The sequence below is a fragment of the Stigmatopora nigra genome, chromosome 3 (assembly GCF_051989575.1).
Source record: "Stigmatopora nigra isolate UIUO_SnigA chromosome 3, RoL_Snig_1.1, whole genome shotgun sequence".
Lineage (NCBI taxonomy): Eukaryota > Metazoa > Chordata > Actinopteri > Syngnathiformes > Syngnathidae > Stigmatopora > Stigmatopora nigra.
In genome coordinates this window covers 12,025,642-12,046,035 of record NC_135510.1, presented here as the reverse complement: position 1 = coordinate 12,046,035, position 20,394 = coordinate 12,025,642, and the positions used below count along the sequence as shown (strand labels likewise).

Genomic DNA, 20,394 nt, shown 5'->3' with positions numbered 1-20,394 from the left:
AATCTGCTTCTAAACCACTGGCTGATTTTGTGACATGTCTGTAGTCCAAAAGCTTCAAGACTGCATAGCATGTTCCCTCTGGTGGCATGTCTGATGTCTCAGTTCAACACAGGCCCCTGTGTACTGAATGAAATGTCTCTCAGCTTTATGACAACTATTAAAAAGTTAGTGTCTAGTTCTCTTGTGAAGTGGCAAACCCAATGCCGCAAAGGGACGTTGTTCTTGACAGTAATGGCAAAAGCTTCTGCAACAACTGAATTTTAAATCTTGCGAGACAAGGAAAACCCTTAAAATATTTGTGGAAATGTATTGATTTTAAATGTGCTGAAGTCTTATGAGAACATTTTGTTTTGTTGGTTGGTCTGCTATTGGGCTTTAACACCCTGGCAATACTTAGGGTTAAGTGAGACCAATGTTAGTGAAGCGCACCAATAGCCAAGTACGTATAATGATGATATAATTGTTTTGGAGTTATTTTTTTTGAGTTAATCTTATTACAGTAGCAAAAACGTGAATTTATTGTTGTTATTATTTGCATGGTGCTAGTATTTTAATTAGAACATTTTAAACAGCATGATTTTGTAGTTGGTTGTTGTCCTAAAGAATGTATTCATTTCCTATTGAAACTGCGTTATTAGTGACCCCATTTTACATAACACAATGTCCATTGCAACTTAATAAAGTATTATTGTCATTGTACTTCAATATGTGGGCCATCGTGCAACAAGATACCAAAAACTCAATCCAAGAACCAATTATATTACTTGTGCCAAATATGCTATTATTTTTTCTTTTCTTTCAAAATGCAGAGATGTGTTAGTAAAGCTTCACACAAATCTGTCATGACTGGATTTGATGCTAGATCCGAATTCAGAGTTTTCTTTGAAAATTAAAATGTCTTTTTTAAAATGTCTCTTTAGCCTTGGGCTAACAAACGCAATGTCACTCCAAGGTGAAAAAAATGCAAAATTAAAACTCTCTCCCACCACTGGTCTAGTGGTTGTTTCGGCTGACTTGAGCGTAGGATCGATTCCAATTCCGTGGCAGAGTGATTGTGAGTGTGAATGGCTGTCCGTCTCTTTGTGTGGAATACAACTAACTGACCACCAGTGAAGTCTGCCTTTCGCCCAATGTCTACTGGAATAGGCTCCAGCACCCCAAGACTTTGGCAAGGATAAGTGGTGTTGAAAATGAATGAATGAAAGTTTGACTGGTTAGCAGGTCAGAGGTCCAAAGTGCAAATTACGGGATGGTCCTGGTTTCCTACCGCATAACAAAAAACATAGATGATAGCAATGAGAGTTTAAAGATGTGTCTGGATTTTTTTCTGCGATTGGCTAATGTTGGTAAACCTGAAGGAAACTGGAATTGCTTGCATGTGTGTGTTTGTGTATTGTGTGCATGTGTCTGCGCATTCTTGTCCATACAAGCCCATCCCTCAACTGCCATGGTGACTAATACAGCCACCTCTGTATCATGACGGACACATCATTATCATTTGTCTTGTCACCACCTTATCAATGCACCCTCAGACAGACAAGATGTTTTTTTCTTGCTCACCACTGTATCAGAAGCAGTTCTATTACAGACAGACAAACAATGTTGTTGAAAGATGGTTGTCACATGTTGACCAGTATTTGTTTAAGTATGAACAACACACTTGAAATGAGAAAGGGCTCATATATTTTGGATTTCTCTCTATTGTGATAACATTCATTTAAGTTTTTGAGAGGTTGGTTGGGATTTCATTAAAAAAAATGGATTACAATATAACACTACTGCTGAGTAGATTGTTGTTGTTGTTGTTACAAAGCTCAAGCTTGTACATCTTAGTACAGGAGAATACTGTAGAAGCTTCTACAGAGTATAGAAGAAAAGTCAACAGTCCTTTAGAATTTGAGCCCTTTTCTCCTGCCCTGCAGCTCTTAATAAGAGTTTTGGGTCAGCTTTAAGATTTTATTGGTATTTTATTTTTATTTTTTTTTGGCATAGCGCTGACCAAAATAACTGCCAACACCTGCTTGGCTGCACAAAATAAATGTCCGCGGCCACCATCTTCACAAGCCAGCCTATCCTACCCCACACAAATAGGCACAGGAATTTTTGCTCATAAGTTTTATATTTATATATTTATATATATATATATATATATATATATATATATATATATATATATATATATATATATTTATATATATATATATATATATATATATATATATATATATATATATATATATATATATATATATATATATATATATATATATATATATATATATATATATATATATATATATATATATATATATATATATATATATATATATATATATATATATATATATATATATATATATATATATATATATATATATATATATATATATATATATATATATATATATATTGGTATAAGAATTTGTTTGTATTCTCATCTTGCATTTTGCTCACACACATTATTTTTCCTAATTAAGACAAAGGGTTGTGTTGCCCTCTGTTTAGTTCTTTGACACTATAGTGTAAAGGATCCTCATTGATTTAATTTGTTCATTTCTTTTTAATTGGATGGCTTGCTTCTTGGTGTTACATTACTGCCCACAACCCCCTAGACCCTGAGAAATGAGACAATGTTTTCTTTTACTTCTAGCAGGGCTCATGGATAGCTGTGGAAATATAAGTACTGAGACCTTTACTGGGACTTAAATTTAGACACTATTTAGCAGACGAGGCTTGCACCAAGGTTTTCTGTCCATTGTACTAAATTCAAAGGTCCGATGGTGTGATTTTATTGTTATGAACATTCATAGTTTTTAGTAGTCAATCACACAAGATTTAAAATTCTATAGTAATCCACTAATATAGTAACGACCATTGTCATCATTAAAATGAACATGATTGTGATGTCACAATAAGCACTATGAGTAAGGTTGACAATATCATTAGTAGATGTCAAATTTAGAAGTTTCGGTAACATTGTTGAATAGCTTCATTATGGAAGATGAATGAAAAACATTCTTTCTGCTTGGATGTGCATGATAAAGGTGTTATCTGTCACTTCACAATACAATAGCAATATACTTGCAATTGAAATGTTCATAATTCAGTGACTACATTTACTCTACTACTGAACCTGCCCCTCAGTTTTTAGATTGCTTGCTTTTATTGGGGTCAAAGGTGTGCTGGAGCCCACCAAGATGACTTTGGGCAAGAGGGAGAGCGTACCCCAGACTGCTTACTAGTCAATCATAGGGAGGGTTTAGTAGGTCATTGAGTCTTTCTAAAAGAAAATGACTGCCTCCAATATAGTTTTGGTTCTTATTGGATTTTCTTGAGGCATTTCGACCATACAATTCAAATGGCTGAATAACACTAGCAGCTAAAAACTTGACTGGACTACAGTCCCCTTCAATGACCTCCAGCCGACTCAAAATCACACCAAATATTACATTCGATATCTATTTATGTCTAAAATGCCTTTCCTATTTCTGCATCTTCACCCTCTTGCTACGGTGACAACGAAATTTCCCGAGTACGGGATGAATAAAGTTATCCAATATTCAATATAAAATTGAAGATATAAGTGTATTCATTGTAAATGTTCTCCGTCAACCTAAGAAGACCAAAAAAATATTTTGAAAAATTACATTTTGGGCATTTAAACACAATTTGTTGTGCAAACCTGGTAAAATCACCAGTTATAAAACATGTAGAAAAAAACTACCTCCAAATTTAATGAAAAGAAAATTATGAAATTGAATGCTTTGTTTTTGACTTAATTATGTTTTGTGTTAAATTCTAAAATTACCCCAAAGTATGAGTGGGAGTGTCAATGGTTGTCCATTTCCTTGTGCCCTACAATTGGCTGGCCACCAATTCAGGATGTCCTCTGTCTTGTGCCCAAACTCTGCTGGGATAGCCTCCAGGACCCCCATGACCCTTGTCTGGATAAGCAGTACATAAAATGAATGAATGTTTTGTGTTAAATTACATTCATAATGAAAGAAAATATGAAAATATACATTTTTTAAATTCCAAATAAGCTCGTTAATACATTTTCCTAAATTTTCCAGTGTGTGTCTGAGTTTAAGGAATATGATGGTGAGATGAACCTCATTTTTGTTGTTTGCTCTCTTCAGACTTGGAAAGGGCGTATTTTATACCTTTGTTTGCTTTGTTGGGATGATATCATAACTATTAGTTGGGGCATGAACATTCTGGGGGTTTTGCATGAGCAGGTTTAATGCCTAAATATCAAGGACGAACAGATAACCATGTGCATATAGGCACTTGTTTTAATGTGTCTTTAATTTACTTCCATTTTTATGATTTTCTTTTAAATAACAGATGCTATGTTACTGGTGGCTGAGAGACTACAAGGACCTTTTCACATTGAAACAGTCATTGAGCCTATTGACCTCAAGATCTCAGAGGCCATTACAACCATGCAGGACAACAACAAGATCCTCTCAGTAAAGGTAACTTTGTCAACTTTGTTTTATAGTTAATTTCATTCATTCATTCATTCATTTTCTACACGCGTGGGTGTTGCTCGGGCCTATTCCAGCTCACTCTGGGCGAAATGCACACTACACACTAGACTGGTAATTACTTTTATTAAACACTAAATGTGTTTCCCACAATTCATTTCATGAAAAAAATGACAATATAATTCCTGCTTTACTTTGGAAGGCTAAAATGGTTGCTTACTTGAAGACAGGAGAAATTCAGTTGAAATTTTGAATGAGAAAAACCCACACATCCCCTTTAATATTTAATCCTCTTCAACCTGCAAATGTAAAGTATATTAAGATAGTATTGGTGTTGGAATAGAACAATTTGAAGCTACCAATAAAAAATTATCTTATCAATAGGTAAATTTGATGTGAACTTCAATTCTGTTATATTTAAGCCAATCTCCTGACTAGATTCCCACAGGTCACATAGTATGAATAAGATGTCCCATTCTCCTCCATAAGACATTGGCTGCAATTTATAACTTTAGCCATTGTCTCTGCACCTGAGGCTACCTTCCTGAAAGGTTGCGCTTGCCTGAAAGATTGCCATGAGATTACCATCTCTCGAAAAATAAAATCATGTTGCATTGTACCTTCATTTCAGTGGCACTGACCTGTGGAAAATCACTTTGTCTCTGTGATCCACAGGATATAAGAATTGTAATCACGATGAAGGATTAATAAATATCAGACAAAAGACAGCTGTAGCCACAACCACAAGTAGCTCCACAATACAACTGAACAGGAGGCTGGCAGAGATACAATAAGGGTTCAAGGGTTTTGTTATTTTGATTTTTTGTTTTTTATTTGTATTTATTTTCTAGAGGGGTGGGGGGTAATTTAGATATGAATACTAGGTAGCTATTTTCCACTTAAAAATGAACACTCATTAATACCCTGTTATAATCTTGGTTCTGCAGTTATCATTATTACTGTCTTTTGCTGACTTGTTTTGGAACTACAAAGTATCATTTTCTAATTATTTTTTTCTCCTTCTATTTAGTTTTTTCAAAGCTGTGGTCCACCAAAACCGTCAGGAGTAAGCAGGTCTGCACGTGGAATTTCAGACGTGTTTAGTGCTCGTTTCAGACCTTTCCCTCCAGAGGAAAAGCCAACCACAACCACAGAGACAAGCCTGGATCGACTGGTATGTATTAGACCAAGATCATTTAGTTTAATTACTAAATAATTATAATTTCAAGAATTTTAGAGCTTACACTAAATGATGTTACTTCTGATGCACTATATGAATGTGTATATATATAGATATAAACAAATATGCACATTAATATTTTTTTATGGCTGTAGGTCTGTTGATTATTTCACAGTTGTGGCCAGGTTATCCTATTGATTTATTAAGTATCTCCATTTATCATTTAACTTTAAGGTCCACTAACTTGAGTATTTATTTCCATTATTGTCTGTTCAACCAGTGTCCAATTAAATCTTTGTCTTCTTCATTTTCTGCTGCTTTTTCACCTAGAGGGGTGTCTGGATGACAATGCAACACAGTGTAAGACTTCCATTCCTCTTCCTTCCTATTACCTTTATCTAGTCAAACTGCATCAATTGAACCATACTGGGTTTGGGACATATTATACGGTATTCCCTCTTTCCCCAGTCTCCCACTGTCCTGGGGTAATTGGTAATTTGGGACTTCATGACACAACTTTTAAAACTAAAACCTGATTTTTACCATCATATACTGTATAACTGTGAAGATAATACATGTGTAAAAATCCTTATGAATGACAATATATGCAAAGATTTAGGAGAGTGTAAAGTATATCATGTGAATCCAGATCAGATCACTCAAACTTGAAATTAAATCAGAATATTAGTTTCTAGTAGTGATGGGTTCATGAGGCATCACGTAGCAACAATTTTGGGTTTGCTTGAAGTGGGATAATCCAAGTATGGTATTGAGTCAAGGGCCATTAATGCTGGTGTCCTACATTAACATGACATATGAGGCCTTTCTCTGTGGGGTTTGCATGCTATTCTAATTCTTGCTTGGACTTTCATTCAGTTGTTCCGTATTTCCCTCCACCAAATATTGTACATGTTAGGCCAGTGCATACAGTTCCATTTCCAATGCTGTCTGTCGGACACTGGTTCACACAATATTATCGCTATCAGAACACCTCTTATATTAAATGTCCCATGTGAATAGGGTCAGCCATATATAGGTTCAAGGTTCTAACTGTGTAGTGTAAATCTAAGATTGCCAATTCGGGATTGCACCACAACATAATTTGAGAGCATTGGTGAGGTTTTTCATCCTTGGGTTTGTTCTCAGTTCCTTCCTTTTTTGCAGATGATTATCTTAAAATCCATGGTGTTCATGTTTAATTGATTTATAGTTGGAATTTAGTCTTTTTGTCATATATTACGTAGGACCATTCCGACAGCAACATTCAACAGTTTTGAATGGTTTAATGGCAAAAATTCGATATAATATCCATCATCATGTTCTCAGTTGTCTATAATCTCTTTAAGATAACAATCATTATGTTGTCATTTGGAGCACTCCTGCATTAGAGACATGCTGTTGGAGCCCATTCTGTGAGAAAACCTCACTCGATGCCTGATGAGACACAAAGTAATACGCATTTAGCTTGTTTTCAAATGTTTCAACCAACATTTTTGAAAGTGGAGCCATTGATGTTAGTCCAATGCAATACTCCATCACATGTTTCCATGGTTTTTCTGGAGGGAAATAGAATTTTCACTCTCATACACTGTGTTGCATGCAAGACGTCACACAAAGAATCAAATGACACACTTGCAGACAGAGTGAGTTTTGAGTGTTTGACTACTTTGACGGTAAACCATCAGCCCTCCAACAGACTCGATTTTCTTTTGTAGGGAAATTTAGAAATGTAGGTTCTGTGGTCCAGATTGTGCCATTCTGATTGGTTGCAAAATCACTTATTGATCATCTATGTAACCCGAGTTCTTCAGTTTTGCGGCTATAATAATTATTATAAATTAATCTATTTTTTTTTACTCTCTAAAAGCCAGTTTAATGAGAGGATATATGGTCAGTTCTAATAGTTAAGGTCGGGGATTTTATGTTTTGTCCACTTTAGGAGAATTTTACACGTTATTTTTTTTACAGTTCTTATCAGAATATCTTAAAAAGAACAATATGTCCATCATATTACACAAAATTCCAAAAGAATTCCAAACAATTGAGAAAGGCATTGTTCTAGTATCAAAATATAACTTTTTTTTTAAGAGTACGGGTTTGTTGTGCATTGTCTGCATTTTCTGACACCGAATTGCTTTTTACCCAGACAGTCAAATGAAGACAAAATACTACAGGTGTGTCGACACCAATTATAGTGAATCTCCTCATTGTCGGGGACAGCATTATTTGTCAATGTCTTGAGTCCTCGTGGGTTTACTGTATAGTTTGAAAAGCACTCAAGTTTGTTTGCTCAAAGTATAAAAAACAAGAGCTGATGCTGTTCACTCATATTTATAGAGTTATGCCATAGGACTTCAGACTGATTTTATGTTGACAAGATCATAAAATTCTGACTGAGTTGGCACAAAAGCCTCCTAATGGATTTCCTGTCTCATCTGCTCAAGCTTAAAGGCTATCAGTGACTGTTGTTCCCACGTTCTCTTGTCATTTTTTTGTAGCTCCTGCCTCAGCTTTCAAAAACTCTCCAGAAAAACAAACTTAAAATGTAAAGAAAGGAAACAATCATTTGTTGTTGTAATAGGTTGCTGCAATTTTTCTCCCTCCTTTTCTTTTTTCGGTACCAAGAGATAACAGATTATCTTAACATAATGGTGTTTACCAAACAATATCAGGATTAGAGCTGAGTCTATTTTATGCATCATTTTCATGGCTATCACTATGAGGTTGACTTTGCATTTTTCATTAGGAAAACAAAGGGAAGCACTGATTGTACCTTCACTAAAACACTGACAGGTAATTAACAAACCAGGCAAGAAACTTAGGCTTGAGAGCATTCCCAATGAATAATTTGTATCTTTCTTTCTATATCGTATTACTATAGACATTTGTATTCACAAATCTGTAGCATTCAATTACAATTGTGTTGTAATCCAACTTTATACAATTATACCAAACTATATACAATGGCGCACAGGTTGTTCTTTTTAAATTATTATTCACCAAACTCAAATGATTGGTGTATCTTCGTTGGTCTACTCCTTGGACGACAATGATATCAATGATATCCAAGGTCTTAATCATTTGCTGTACTTATTAATGACTCTTGACAGAGAGTTAAATATCCTGTTATTCATTGTAGAGAGCTCTGTGGTAAGTAAATATTGATAATCAACATATTCATGAAGGCAGTATAATTTGATCATTGACTAGTTTGAATATTTCAATATTTGACTGATTGTTTCTCTGTAACAAAGTCCACATTTTACATCACCTAAATTGCAAATTATGCAAGCTAGAGCTTTCCCTTCCTGTCACTTTCATGTATTTGTTTTCATCTTCTTTCAAATACAACTTAATTACATTTATGCATTTTACTTTGGTCTAAAATCCTTCTTTCTTCTCTGATGCAATTTGTTGTTAGTGTCGGTGGCTATATAAAATTTGAGGTCTTCAAATACTTTTCATCATCTCCTCAGCAAAACAAATAATGTAATATTCACTGAGGTTACATTTGTGTGCTGCTTGTTTTTGTTAAGTATTCTGTTCCCAAATATAATACTATTAACGTTGTCAGAAATAAATTCAAAAATATTTCTGAAGCTTCAATGGAATAACTATTAAGATATTATTTCTGCACGTGTCAATGTTAGTTTAAACTTTTTATACCAAATTGATTTTTTTTAACTTAATAGCTAATATAAGATAGCTTAGTTGGGTGTTGAGAATACTATAACCAAGTTAGTTTTTAAGTTGCTTTAAGAGTGTACCTGACAGAGAACCATCTGTTTGTTAAACCCTTTCCTCCAAATGGAATTTCTACCCTTGGGATAAGATATGAAACCAGTCGGGTTTGAAACATCCATCTGCTCTTATATTAGTCTGGTTATGGTTTGTTTAGCATGAATTTGCTATGCTTAAAACATCCTCACCCATGAGGATCTTCTAAATTTGAAAACGCCAATAATACCAAGCAAAGGAAGATGATTAAAAAGAATAAGAGCCCATAAGATGTATAATGTGTATATTTTTATGTAATATATTTATTTGGTTAATGTCTACAGTGTAGGCCTTAATGAGATTGCTACTGTGCAGTCACTTTCATTACAACCGTTGCCCGTTGTTTCGTCCACAATTATATCACATAAAAAGATAAATGTGGGTCTGTGCTAAAAGTCCCTCAAAACGCAACACTTTCCCCTGATTGGCCTCAGGGTCACTCAATCCTTCTGCTTGGAAAAGTCAGAGCGATTTTACAAGGGAATTTGGATTTTGTCAATCTTGTACCAAAAACTCGCACTCTGAATCGTATCTGCAGTTGTGCTAAATCAAAAGATTTTTAGGAGTCAAAGTGAAAGATACTGAATTTAAGAGGCTCATCAATACATATATTGTACAAAAGAAAAGATGGTCTACACTTAAAACAGCCTTTTCTTTATTTATTGTATAATGCATATAACTGCTGAATAGAGATAGAATATATTGCTTTCCTCATATAAAGAATAATACATGAAAATAAACTATTTTGGCACACTGAACCCTTTGGGCATTTCAGCATGCGTCAGTATCTAGCAACTCAATCTTGAAAAAAAAGAGCATTTGATTTCTCATCTGACAAATCTTTTAAGGCTTTGCAATTTAGAAAAAGACAATAAGATTGCATCATGCCGAGCAACTCTGACCATATTTAACAACCTGCTCCTTTCGGTTTGGAAAAAAAGTGCAGTCTGAATTTGGTTTTAGTGCTATATATAGTTATTGAAGTTAAGTTTATTTTATGGTATTGCGTCGAAAAATTGCTTTATAGCTTTTGTTTCTTTATACCGTTTCACGAGCAGGACTGCCTAGGGACAGATTCAATATTGACTGGGTCGAATTTTCTCTTGTGTATTTATTGTGCTGTTTGTTGTTTCTTATACCGTGCACATAAATGTCAGGTTTAATTAGTTTTATTATTTTTTTAATGGCAAGAAATCAAAGCCCAGAATAGGATGTGTAAAATCAAGGATTTTATTTGGAATAATCACGGATGACTGTTGTCCTAGTGAGGATAAAGCCATTTAGAAAATGAATGAATGAATGCATGACTGTTGCCAGTCTAGGTTGTAGTCTGCCTTTTGCCTCACGGGGGCTGGGATCGGTTCCAGCAACCCCTGAAATATTTATGAGGATATGCGGTACGGAAGATGAATGAATGAATATTCGGAATACGCTGATTGAGATTGCTCGGAGTAAATCTCCTGGTGTCAATGGTCAGAGTCTTAGGTATTTATTTCCATATATGATATACATGGCACTTCGCTTCTGTCATATCATAGAATGAACCTCATAGTGCGGGCAACTGTGACCTGACACTGACAAAAAAATAAAATCAAATTAATTTAAAGAAAAGAGTGAAACTGGAATTTGACAAACCGATGACATGCCACAAAGTCCCTGGGAAAATTTGCTATGTGGGTTCTTCAATGTTTGATTGAGCCCGGGAAGCAATTCAGAGATTGAATCTATACCACTCATCTCAATCTTCCGCGGAAACATTGTTTGGTTTATTTTGAGTGTCCCAGCACTGTGACATTGAGAAATATTCATCTGCAGCTAAATTGGATTCAGCAGCACCAATTTAATGAAACACATGTTTTCTGTATGGAATGAAAATGTATAAACCAATCGTGTATGAATTATATTCAAAAGCAACACAGCCAAATGTTTTTTTTAATTATTGCTAAATAAATCTGATCGTGTAAAACACTGGAAAATGTTCCCACGAATATTGTACGTATATGCTTTATTCATATAGAGACCTCTCTTTGGTATTAATTCAATTGTGACTACTATTGTGGCTTGTGAAAACACATTGTAACATTTTCGAGGTCCAGCAACAGTTCTCTATGAGGCAACCTTCTATGAAGGAAAGGAAATAAAAGTCCCCTCAATCCACAAGAACATAAAAGAAACATCTCTGGAGAATATATTCAAAGTGGGAGCTCTCCTCTAGCTAGCTCTGAGTGTAGTGCAAGCATGAAATGAACAGAAATTTGGAACAATTGCTAAAAATACAAATGTAATAGGCTTATAATTCTGCATAAAAAATATTTCCAATACGACGCTCATAAACTAAATCCAGAAAAGTTTACTCAATACAATATTAACTGTGAGAAGTGGATAGAAACATGCAATTTCAGCATATTATTATCATTTTGGACTTGTTATTTAGAGACCCACTTTTATGGACAAGTTCATTCAAAAGAATGCTAATTTAAAGCACACTATTGAAATAAGCTATTACTTCAAATTAGCTTTATCAAAACATCAAAAGTAGTTAACAACTTAGCAGTAAAATCAGAAATGATGAACAATTACAGTGTCTTTTTCATGACTATATTTATAGATGATGATTAAAAAGAGAATTGCTCTACATAATACAATAAATAATTGCAAGAAACAGTTAAAGCATTGTCTTTTAACTAATAAACAGTCTTGATTGGCTGAGTTGGATCTCAAACTCACACTGCAAGTGTTTCTAGAGAACATGAATGGGCCTGAATCTAAATTGTTTTAACAGGCAAGTAAAATTACATTGAACTGAGCTTTTTTTCCATTTCAATTGAACCCAATTTAGTTTTTGTGTATGACATGATTATTTGCTATCAAATACAGTGGGAGGTACTCATGTAACTAAGAATTATTACGACAGAAATGAACCAGTTTCATTTTCGTTGAAAATCTAATTTTGGTATTTTTGTTTAGAAAAGCAGCTTGTGGAAAACAACTCTCGTACTGGATCTTGTTCAATTGCTATAGCTTTAGAAATGGGTGAACCGATAAACTTGTGTTCTCTCTTATCGTGATATCACACACAATAGTAACAACATCTGCTCGTGATGAGCCCCCACGTTTTTTCCCGCCTGTTTGCTTTTCACCCACTCAAACTTCATGCTGAGTCCAGATGGAATTAGTCACGGGTGACTACTTAGTCCAAATATTCAAGCCAAAAAACATTTTATCTGTTGTATGGATCAATGACAAACACAATATGGATGCAAGTAGAGGCCTATGAAGTAAACAAAATGCAAATTGTTTTGATATAATAAATATTAATAGTGGTGCAAGTTCAAAAATGGCTTGGTGTGAATATGACTATTTTTCAGTATCCTCTTTTAGAAATACCACGGTTCATTTTTATATAATGTATTTAGCATTGTTTTTTTTAAGCCATTAGTTATATAATCTTTATACAGTAGACCTAACATGTTTTTATTGCTGCACACTTTTATTTCTGGTCCCCATCTTTTGGCACACTTTGGTGAAAAGTAGTGTTGGATTGAGTTTAATTTGCTTGCAGGGTATTGTAATATATCTTTTCCACCATGCCAACGTAGAAAAGGGAGGGGGAGAGACTGCCCATAACAAACAATGAAACTATGTATTATGTAGTCAATCAAGTGGTTAGTTATGTTAAAGATATATATATATATATATATATATATATATATATATATATATATATATATATATATATATATATATATATATATATATATATATATATATATATATATATATATATATATATATATATATATATATATATATATATATATATATATATATATATATATATATATATAAATTCTCATACTGTGTATGACAATATCTTCTTGATGGTGTCGTGACACAAGACATATTTTTTTTACTGAATTCAAGTTAACAGTGAATGTTTCAGATGTTCTAGTTTATTTTTGTGACTTTTGAGTGTTTAAAATGTCTCATCCTCCAGCATTGAACTAGAAAAGTACAAAACTATGCTGTTTCCTGTGCTTTCTTTGGCCTGTGGCAGGTAATTGACATCAAAGAGAAATTTCAGATATCCAAAAGGTTCTGGTCTAATTTACCAGATGATATCTGCGCCGATGTCAAATTGACAGAGTCTGATGAAGAGCAGTGTTGGAATAGCCACACCAAGGGCAGGTGAGGATTTTTTTTATTTATTTACTTAATAGATTTATTTCAGTGATTGATTTCCACCTTAATTAGAACATACCCTTTCTTCTACCATTTGACAATTCTAAAAAAATATAACACAGTTCGAACAGAGAGCCGAGCAGTATTCCTCAGTAAGAAAATTGCAACTTTTAGAACTGCGTTGATATCAATCGTACTCTTCATTTTGACTCGCCTTTTTTTTTTTTTTTTAATCCCACCCTAATAGCTGTCTGGTTGCTTGAACCCTGGAACAGAGAAAAATGTAGTCTGGTTGCAGGAAGATTTAATCGTGACTACGTTGAATTTTATTGGCTGTGTGTACTGGAATAAATGAGGGGCTGCTTGGACGTGATTCAGGTTTAACCCCAACACGCATTGGCCAAATGCTGTTCCGCACATACGTAAATAAGGCACTCTCACGGATAATACTAAATGGTCGCCGGTCACTCACACGGCACTTACAAAGACAGACAACCATTGGAGTCCACATACTGCTTGACAAAATTAAAATAAAATAAAAAAAACAGACTTTGACAAACACTAGGGTGACGCCCTAGCTCTCTCAGTTGATGAATTTCCACTTCTTATAACCATAGTAAAATAGGCCAGCTGTCCAGCCTTTGTACTTTGGGATTAAAGTCACAACAGTGTGTTACTAGAATAACACTTACTTTTTAAGTGCTTGTATGGGGAACTGCTTTAAGCAAAAGATTATAATGCCTTGAAGAGTGTGGATTCATTACTACCACTACCATGTGGCGATCAATGGTCTGTATAGAAGATTATGCTGGCTTTTTTGACAGCAAACCAGAGAGATGTAATGAATAATTACAGCACACCAATCCCCTTTGTCCCCTCGTAAATAACAAAATGACAGATGGTACATTAAAAGATGTTACTAATTCCTTTGCTTGTGCCAGTACTTTTTTAAACTCCACTCTAACTTTAGAGCCAGAATCATTTGCTCATCAACAGTAAAAGAGCATCCTCATAACAGGACCATTAATAATAAAAGTATGTTTTTGTCACAATGAAGGTGTTTTTGATTTTCAGGTTTTTTTTATTTTTTCATCCGAAAAGAATACACCCACAGTATGAACGCAGTGGGTCCTGGTCTTTGTTCCAGCGATCCAGTGCAGACATTTTAACCAATCAGGTGTCTTCTAAAATAAGTAGTACCTGACTTTAAATAACTGATTCCACTTGCAAAAAGTATCCTCTTTTTGAGTTGGAATGAAAACCTGCACCCACTGTAGCCCTTTGAGGACCTAGGAAATAGGTAGAGATGCTGCAAAATGAAAATACCCTAACAAGCATTTTGTTTTTCAAACAGTCATTTTTGGCAAAAACTTAAACAATTCTAGTAAATCATTGACTTGAGATGTGTCGTAATGTCCAATAATTGTCATTCAACTTAATGCGATGGCTAACCAAAAATAATTGCCGTTGTTTGTTATTTTATCCAGATATTTCCCAGAAGTGGTGAAAGAGGGACTAACCAACCAGGTGAACAATCCAGAAGTGATCTTGGACATCTCCAGGCCAGACACATTAATTCGACAACAAATAATGGCTCTGAGAGTCATGTCCAATAAACTGAAAAATGCATATAATGGAAATGATATCTACTTCCAAGATTCCAGTAAGTTTTGCTGAATATCTAGTTTATTTTTGTAGACAGTATATTTATACGCTATAGACATATATTGCATATAATCTTTTATGTGTCTAAGAGGGCCACAACCCTGTTGAGAATAAGTGGCTAGGAAGAAAGTGGAGGACAAATAAGAACAGATTATATGTAAAGATATTTTCAAATTAAAATCCCAGACATAATATAAACTATCGTTTACATAAGTCTGAAGTGATAAAATAGAATCAATCCCGTACATTTGTATGACACTCCATTATGGCAGATTTTGTCCACACAGGTGACGAAGGCAGTACTTCTGGTAGCGGCAGCGGTTGCCCAGATGGTTGCACCACTGAGGCCATTCAGGCAGGATCTGAAGCTCCCGTGATGGGAGCTGACAGAAGTGATGTCCACACTGCAGAAGCAGGCAACACCCAGTCCCACAGACCATCATTGCGGCTAATCTCTTTGGCCCTAATAGCATGGTTCTGCACAATTCAGCCCCGATGGAGATAATACATGACTAACCTAGAGCGTATAATATGTTTAAACACGTTCTACAGTTGCTCCTTCACCAGATCTGCAGAACCTTCTGGAACCCACCCAGTTGGATGTGGCCTACTGAGGGTGAGGGTGGAAGTGCTGCATTGTCTGTCCGCTCCAAAATAATGCTAGGTGAAAACACTGAATCAGCTTTCACCTTCCTGACAACATTGGTGGCATTCACTCAAAATTTGAAAGTGTATTGTCATGGCAGATAACAACTCTCTTCTGAATTTTTCGTACTGGTCTTTCCCTACCTTCAGACATGATTTTAAAAAAAGCATCCCATTTGCATGTAAGGAAATAAAACTCTGATATTCTTCGTTTATTCATTTCAATGTAGGGTTTTCAGCATTGATTGATGATTGACGTCCAGCCTACAGCCAGGAGGTCTTAGTTTTCCTGTTTACGTGTCAGCTTGTGGCTTCTTTCATTTAACCATTGTGTTTGTGCACATTTGCCCTTCACAATAGAGATCAAGGAATTCACTGAGGGAACTTTGTTGCACAGTAACAATAAATGAACATAACCATAAAACAGGGGTGGACAATTAATTCCACAAAGGGCCGCAGTGGGTGCAGGTTTTCGTTCCAACCCATAAGAGGAAACCTTTCCACCAATCTGCTATGTTAGATATTCATTCAATGGATTGCAGTCAGGTGCTTCTTCAAGTCGAGCCCTCGAGAGCCCCTATCCAGTCTGTTTTCCATATCTCCCTCCTCTAACACACCTGAATTAAATGATCAGCTCATCAGGAAGCTGTCTAGAGGCTTCATACCGATCCCAATTATTTGATTCAGGTGTGTTGGTGGAGGGAGCCATGGAAAACAGGCTGCATAGGAGCTCTCGAGGACCGGACTTGGCCACCCTTGCCCTAAAGGTTTGGTTAAAACGAGACTAACATGGATGTAATGTTTGTTTTAACTTGAGTCAAATACAGAACAAAAGAGAAATGACCGTATGCCGTCACATTTAATTTGCCTGAGACAAGCTTGTTGAACATATCGGAATAATTTGCTTTATTGTCAGCTTTTAGAGGGTTGTACACATTTGGGTATGCTGACTTATACAATACATTGCCTTCTAATGTATTTTATATAACACAAATTCCAAGCTTAGGTCAGAGTTTCTGAAAAATACCATGGAGCTGTCTATTTGAAAGTTATCTGAATGGAAATATAAGAATGGTGTTTGTTATCAAACATCTTCGGTCACTTTGTGCACTTGTGTCTATTTCTTTCATACGTTGACCTCTAAATGAATCAAAAGCTTCAGGGCCATGACCAGATTTGTGTACATAACACATAACATTATAGTCATCTGACCCCGGGTCATAAAAATTCAAGTCCCAGACATATTACAAGGATACCAATCAAAGGCAACATTTGTTCATGGTGGCAGGGCAGTGCAAAGTCAATATGGTGCGATGTTTCTCAAGATAAATAGCTTAAAAGTGAGTCTTATTTCTCCAAAGACTTTTCTCATAGCTTTCCTCTCTAGCAAATTAACAGCTGCTGTGAGCTTCTCAAAAGAGATTACACATTCCATGTAGTGGACATGGAACACTACACCTCTCCTTACTGCAGTCCAGAGGGAGAAAAAGCATATTCCTTCACGGTCATTGTCCTCAAACAGTTCTTATAAACACAAATGACAAGCACAACAAAAATGTGCTGCTCCTGTTGTCCTTTCCAATAGACAAATATTTGAGCGGGGCGGCCCGGTGGATTGAGTGGTTGGCACGTCAGCCTCACAGATCTGCGGTCTGTTTCCTCACCAATTCCAAAAAACATGTATACTAGGCTGATTCGACACTCTAAACTGCTACTAGGTATGAGTGTTAGTGTCAATCGTTGTCCTCGTGCCCTGGGATCGGCTGGCCATTGATTCAGCACCCCCCACGACGCTAGTGAGGATAAAGCGGTTCAGAAAATGAATGAATGAAAAAGATTAGAGTGGTTACCCATAAGGACAACTATGCTGATGGTGTAGTGGTTCAATCGCTTAACTTCTGTGCGGTCAGGAACAGTATCGATACCCACTTGTTGCGGTATGAATTGTGAGTGGGAATGATCTTCTCTCTATCTGTGCCCTATGGCTGACTGGAGACCAGTCTAGCTGTAGTCTGGCTTTCACCCAAAGTCGGCTGGGAGAGGCTCCTGCAACCTGTGCAACCCTTACAAGGATGCAAGGGTACGGAAGATAAATGAATAGAATGCAAAGAGAAAAAGTTGCTATTTAGGACGCAGAGATGCAAATGCATTCTGTCATATCATTCTGTGGATAAAGTATTATAACAGTGGGTAAACAGCAGATTTCCAGCCAACTCACAATAGAGCAATTGATGTGACTCCCCAATCTGAAACAGTCTGATAGACGTGAGCCAAACAGAAATAGATGTGCAAGGCATTGCTCAGTCTGAAACATGAAGGTAGAACTAAAACTGATTTATTTCTCTGCAATTGCACCAATTGAGATGGAATTTTCGGTCATTTAGACTTGAACAAGGTAATATATATTTACAGTGAATGTTCATATATATTTACAGTGTATGTTCATCTAGTTTAGGGCTGCAAAAAAAATTCTAAAAACGTTGCTAAAGATTTTGGCAATTGATTTAAATATCAGTCAAATGATCAGTCACCAACAGTATTACTCTGCTGTAAAATGCCACAGAAGTGTGGAGTGTGCTAGAAATAGAGTCATAAAGAGTAATAGAAAAGTGTTGAGTTTTATTCATATTTTTTAATAGCGGGGCAGTCTAACATTGTCTAAAGCATACGATCCTTTCATGCTTCACAATACAAACGATATGTTGCTTGCAAAACAGAAATTTTGGCATAATTGCATCATTTAGGAGAGAAGACCTCAACTACGGGTTACGTCAAGAATGGATAATGTAAAATATAGTTGGTCACTCCCAGATCTAAGGATTCATTATTTATCATATTAAAAACTCATCCGTCTCTTAACCAACTTTTAATAATTAATTTGTCAGAATGTCTTTTTCTTTTGATTATTATTTTTTTTTTTGCAAAAATAATAGAGTATTAAAGCAAGTTCTAACTGAAGTACAACCATCATACCTGATAAACGTCCCATCACCTCAGAAACATGATCAGCACACTAGAAGAATGCTTGCTCTCTACTGGCTAATTGTAAACCTGTAGACAAAGATAAGTCTGCAATTAATTCAGGAATATCAAGTGAGTCTAGTCGTTTTAGCCAGTGTCCTCATGAAGGACAAAGTGAGTGAGATCTGGAGCCCTCCCAGTAGTGAGTCTATTAAATAAACAAAATATTTTTACGATATCTGGCTATTACAAATTTTAACCTGCATTACATATTTTAACTGCTATATTTTGGCATCTTTGCTTAGGGATAGCATTTTTACTATTCACTCATGTTTGGAATGATTCGATTTATTGTCAAATTGTCCCGATTACTAATATGGTTAATTTTATCCAATTATTTTATAATCTGAAAATTTGGTTCCTAGCGTCAATTCTGCATTTGCAGCACTATATTTGCATCTGTTGCTGTATGAAGTACTTTTGCACTTTGAAGAGTTCCCAAGAGATTGATTTCTGTTTTTTATTTATTTTTGTAAAGATTTTGTGCACCTTCACATAGTAGGTCATTATTGGCATCCCTGAATTACAAAGAAGAAAATGCAGAAAGACATTTTATGAAGTCAGATGGCCCCAAAGAGTTTGCTCTTCCTCAGTTTTATGTATTCTCTTCTGACAAACGATCGAACCACTGTCACAGATGCAGTATTGTCTCAGAGACAATAAGACCTTAACTTAATTTGTCTGCAAGACACTTTTGTTTTCCTCTCGCCTCGAAGAAAAGAAAATCTACTCGACAATGACCACTAACTTGACGTTGTGGGTTTACAGAATATTTTGAATTAAAGGTTTTATGCAAGGTCCTTTCTGTGTTGATGTAAAACGTTCAATGCACTTTTGCTAAGGCATTTGTTGTGAATGTGATATTGTATGTTCATTTGCTAAATCAGATATCCTAGGAGCACATGAAGATTCTTTCTTAGGTGCCAATGCAAGGTGTTTGAAATGTTTTGGAACTGAAGATGTTGATACAGCAAACATGCCTTACCATTTTTTTAAATAATTGAATGGATTGCTCATTTGGCTTTTGTTACTGAAAATAATAGTAAGTAATATTAAAAAAAATGTTTTTGAATATTTCTGTCTTTCTTGTCTCAATGATATGCATTTTTCAATGGACTATATATATACATATATATATATATGTATATATATATATATATATATATATATATATATATATATATATATATATATATATATATATATATATATATATATATATATATATATATATATATATATATATATATATATATATATATATATATATATATATATATATATATATATATATATATATGTATATGTATATATATATATATATATATATATATATATATATATATATATATATATATATATATATATATATATATATATATATTTTTATATATATATATATATATATATATATATATATATATATATATATAT

The 20,394-nt window shown here is 34.8% G+C and overlaps 1 protein-coding gene across 1 annotated transcript in view; it reads left to right on the top strand.

The window, feature by feature from the left end:
• Positions 1–18,154, top strand: part of gpc6a (glypican 6a) — a 57,866-nt gene extending 39,712 nt beyond the window's left edge. The window contains exons 5-10 of the mRNA XM_077713055.1: positions 4,348–4,478; positions 5,521–5,664; positions 6,001–6,030; positions 13,505–13,635; positions 15,117–15,292; positions 15,582–18,154. Coding sequence (XP_077569181.1) covers positions 4,348–4,478; positions 5,521–5,664; positions 6,001–6,030; positions 13,505–13,635; positions 15,117–15,292; positions 15,582–15,799 — 830 coding nt within the window. The 3' untranslated portion in view covers positions 15,800–18,154. The remainder of the gene's footprint in view (positions 1–4,347; positions 4,479–5,520; positions 5,665–6,000; positions 6,031–13,504; positions 13,636–15,116; positions 15,293–15,581) is intronic.
• Positions 18,155–20,394: the final 2,240 nt, after the last annotated feature.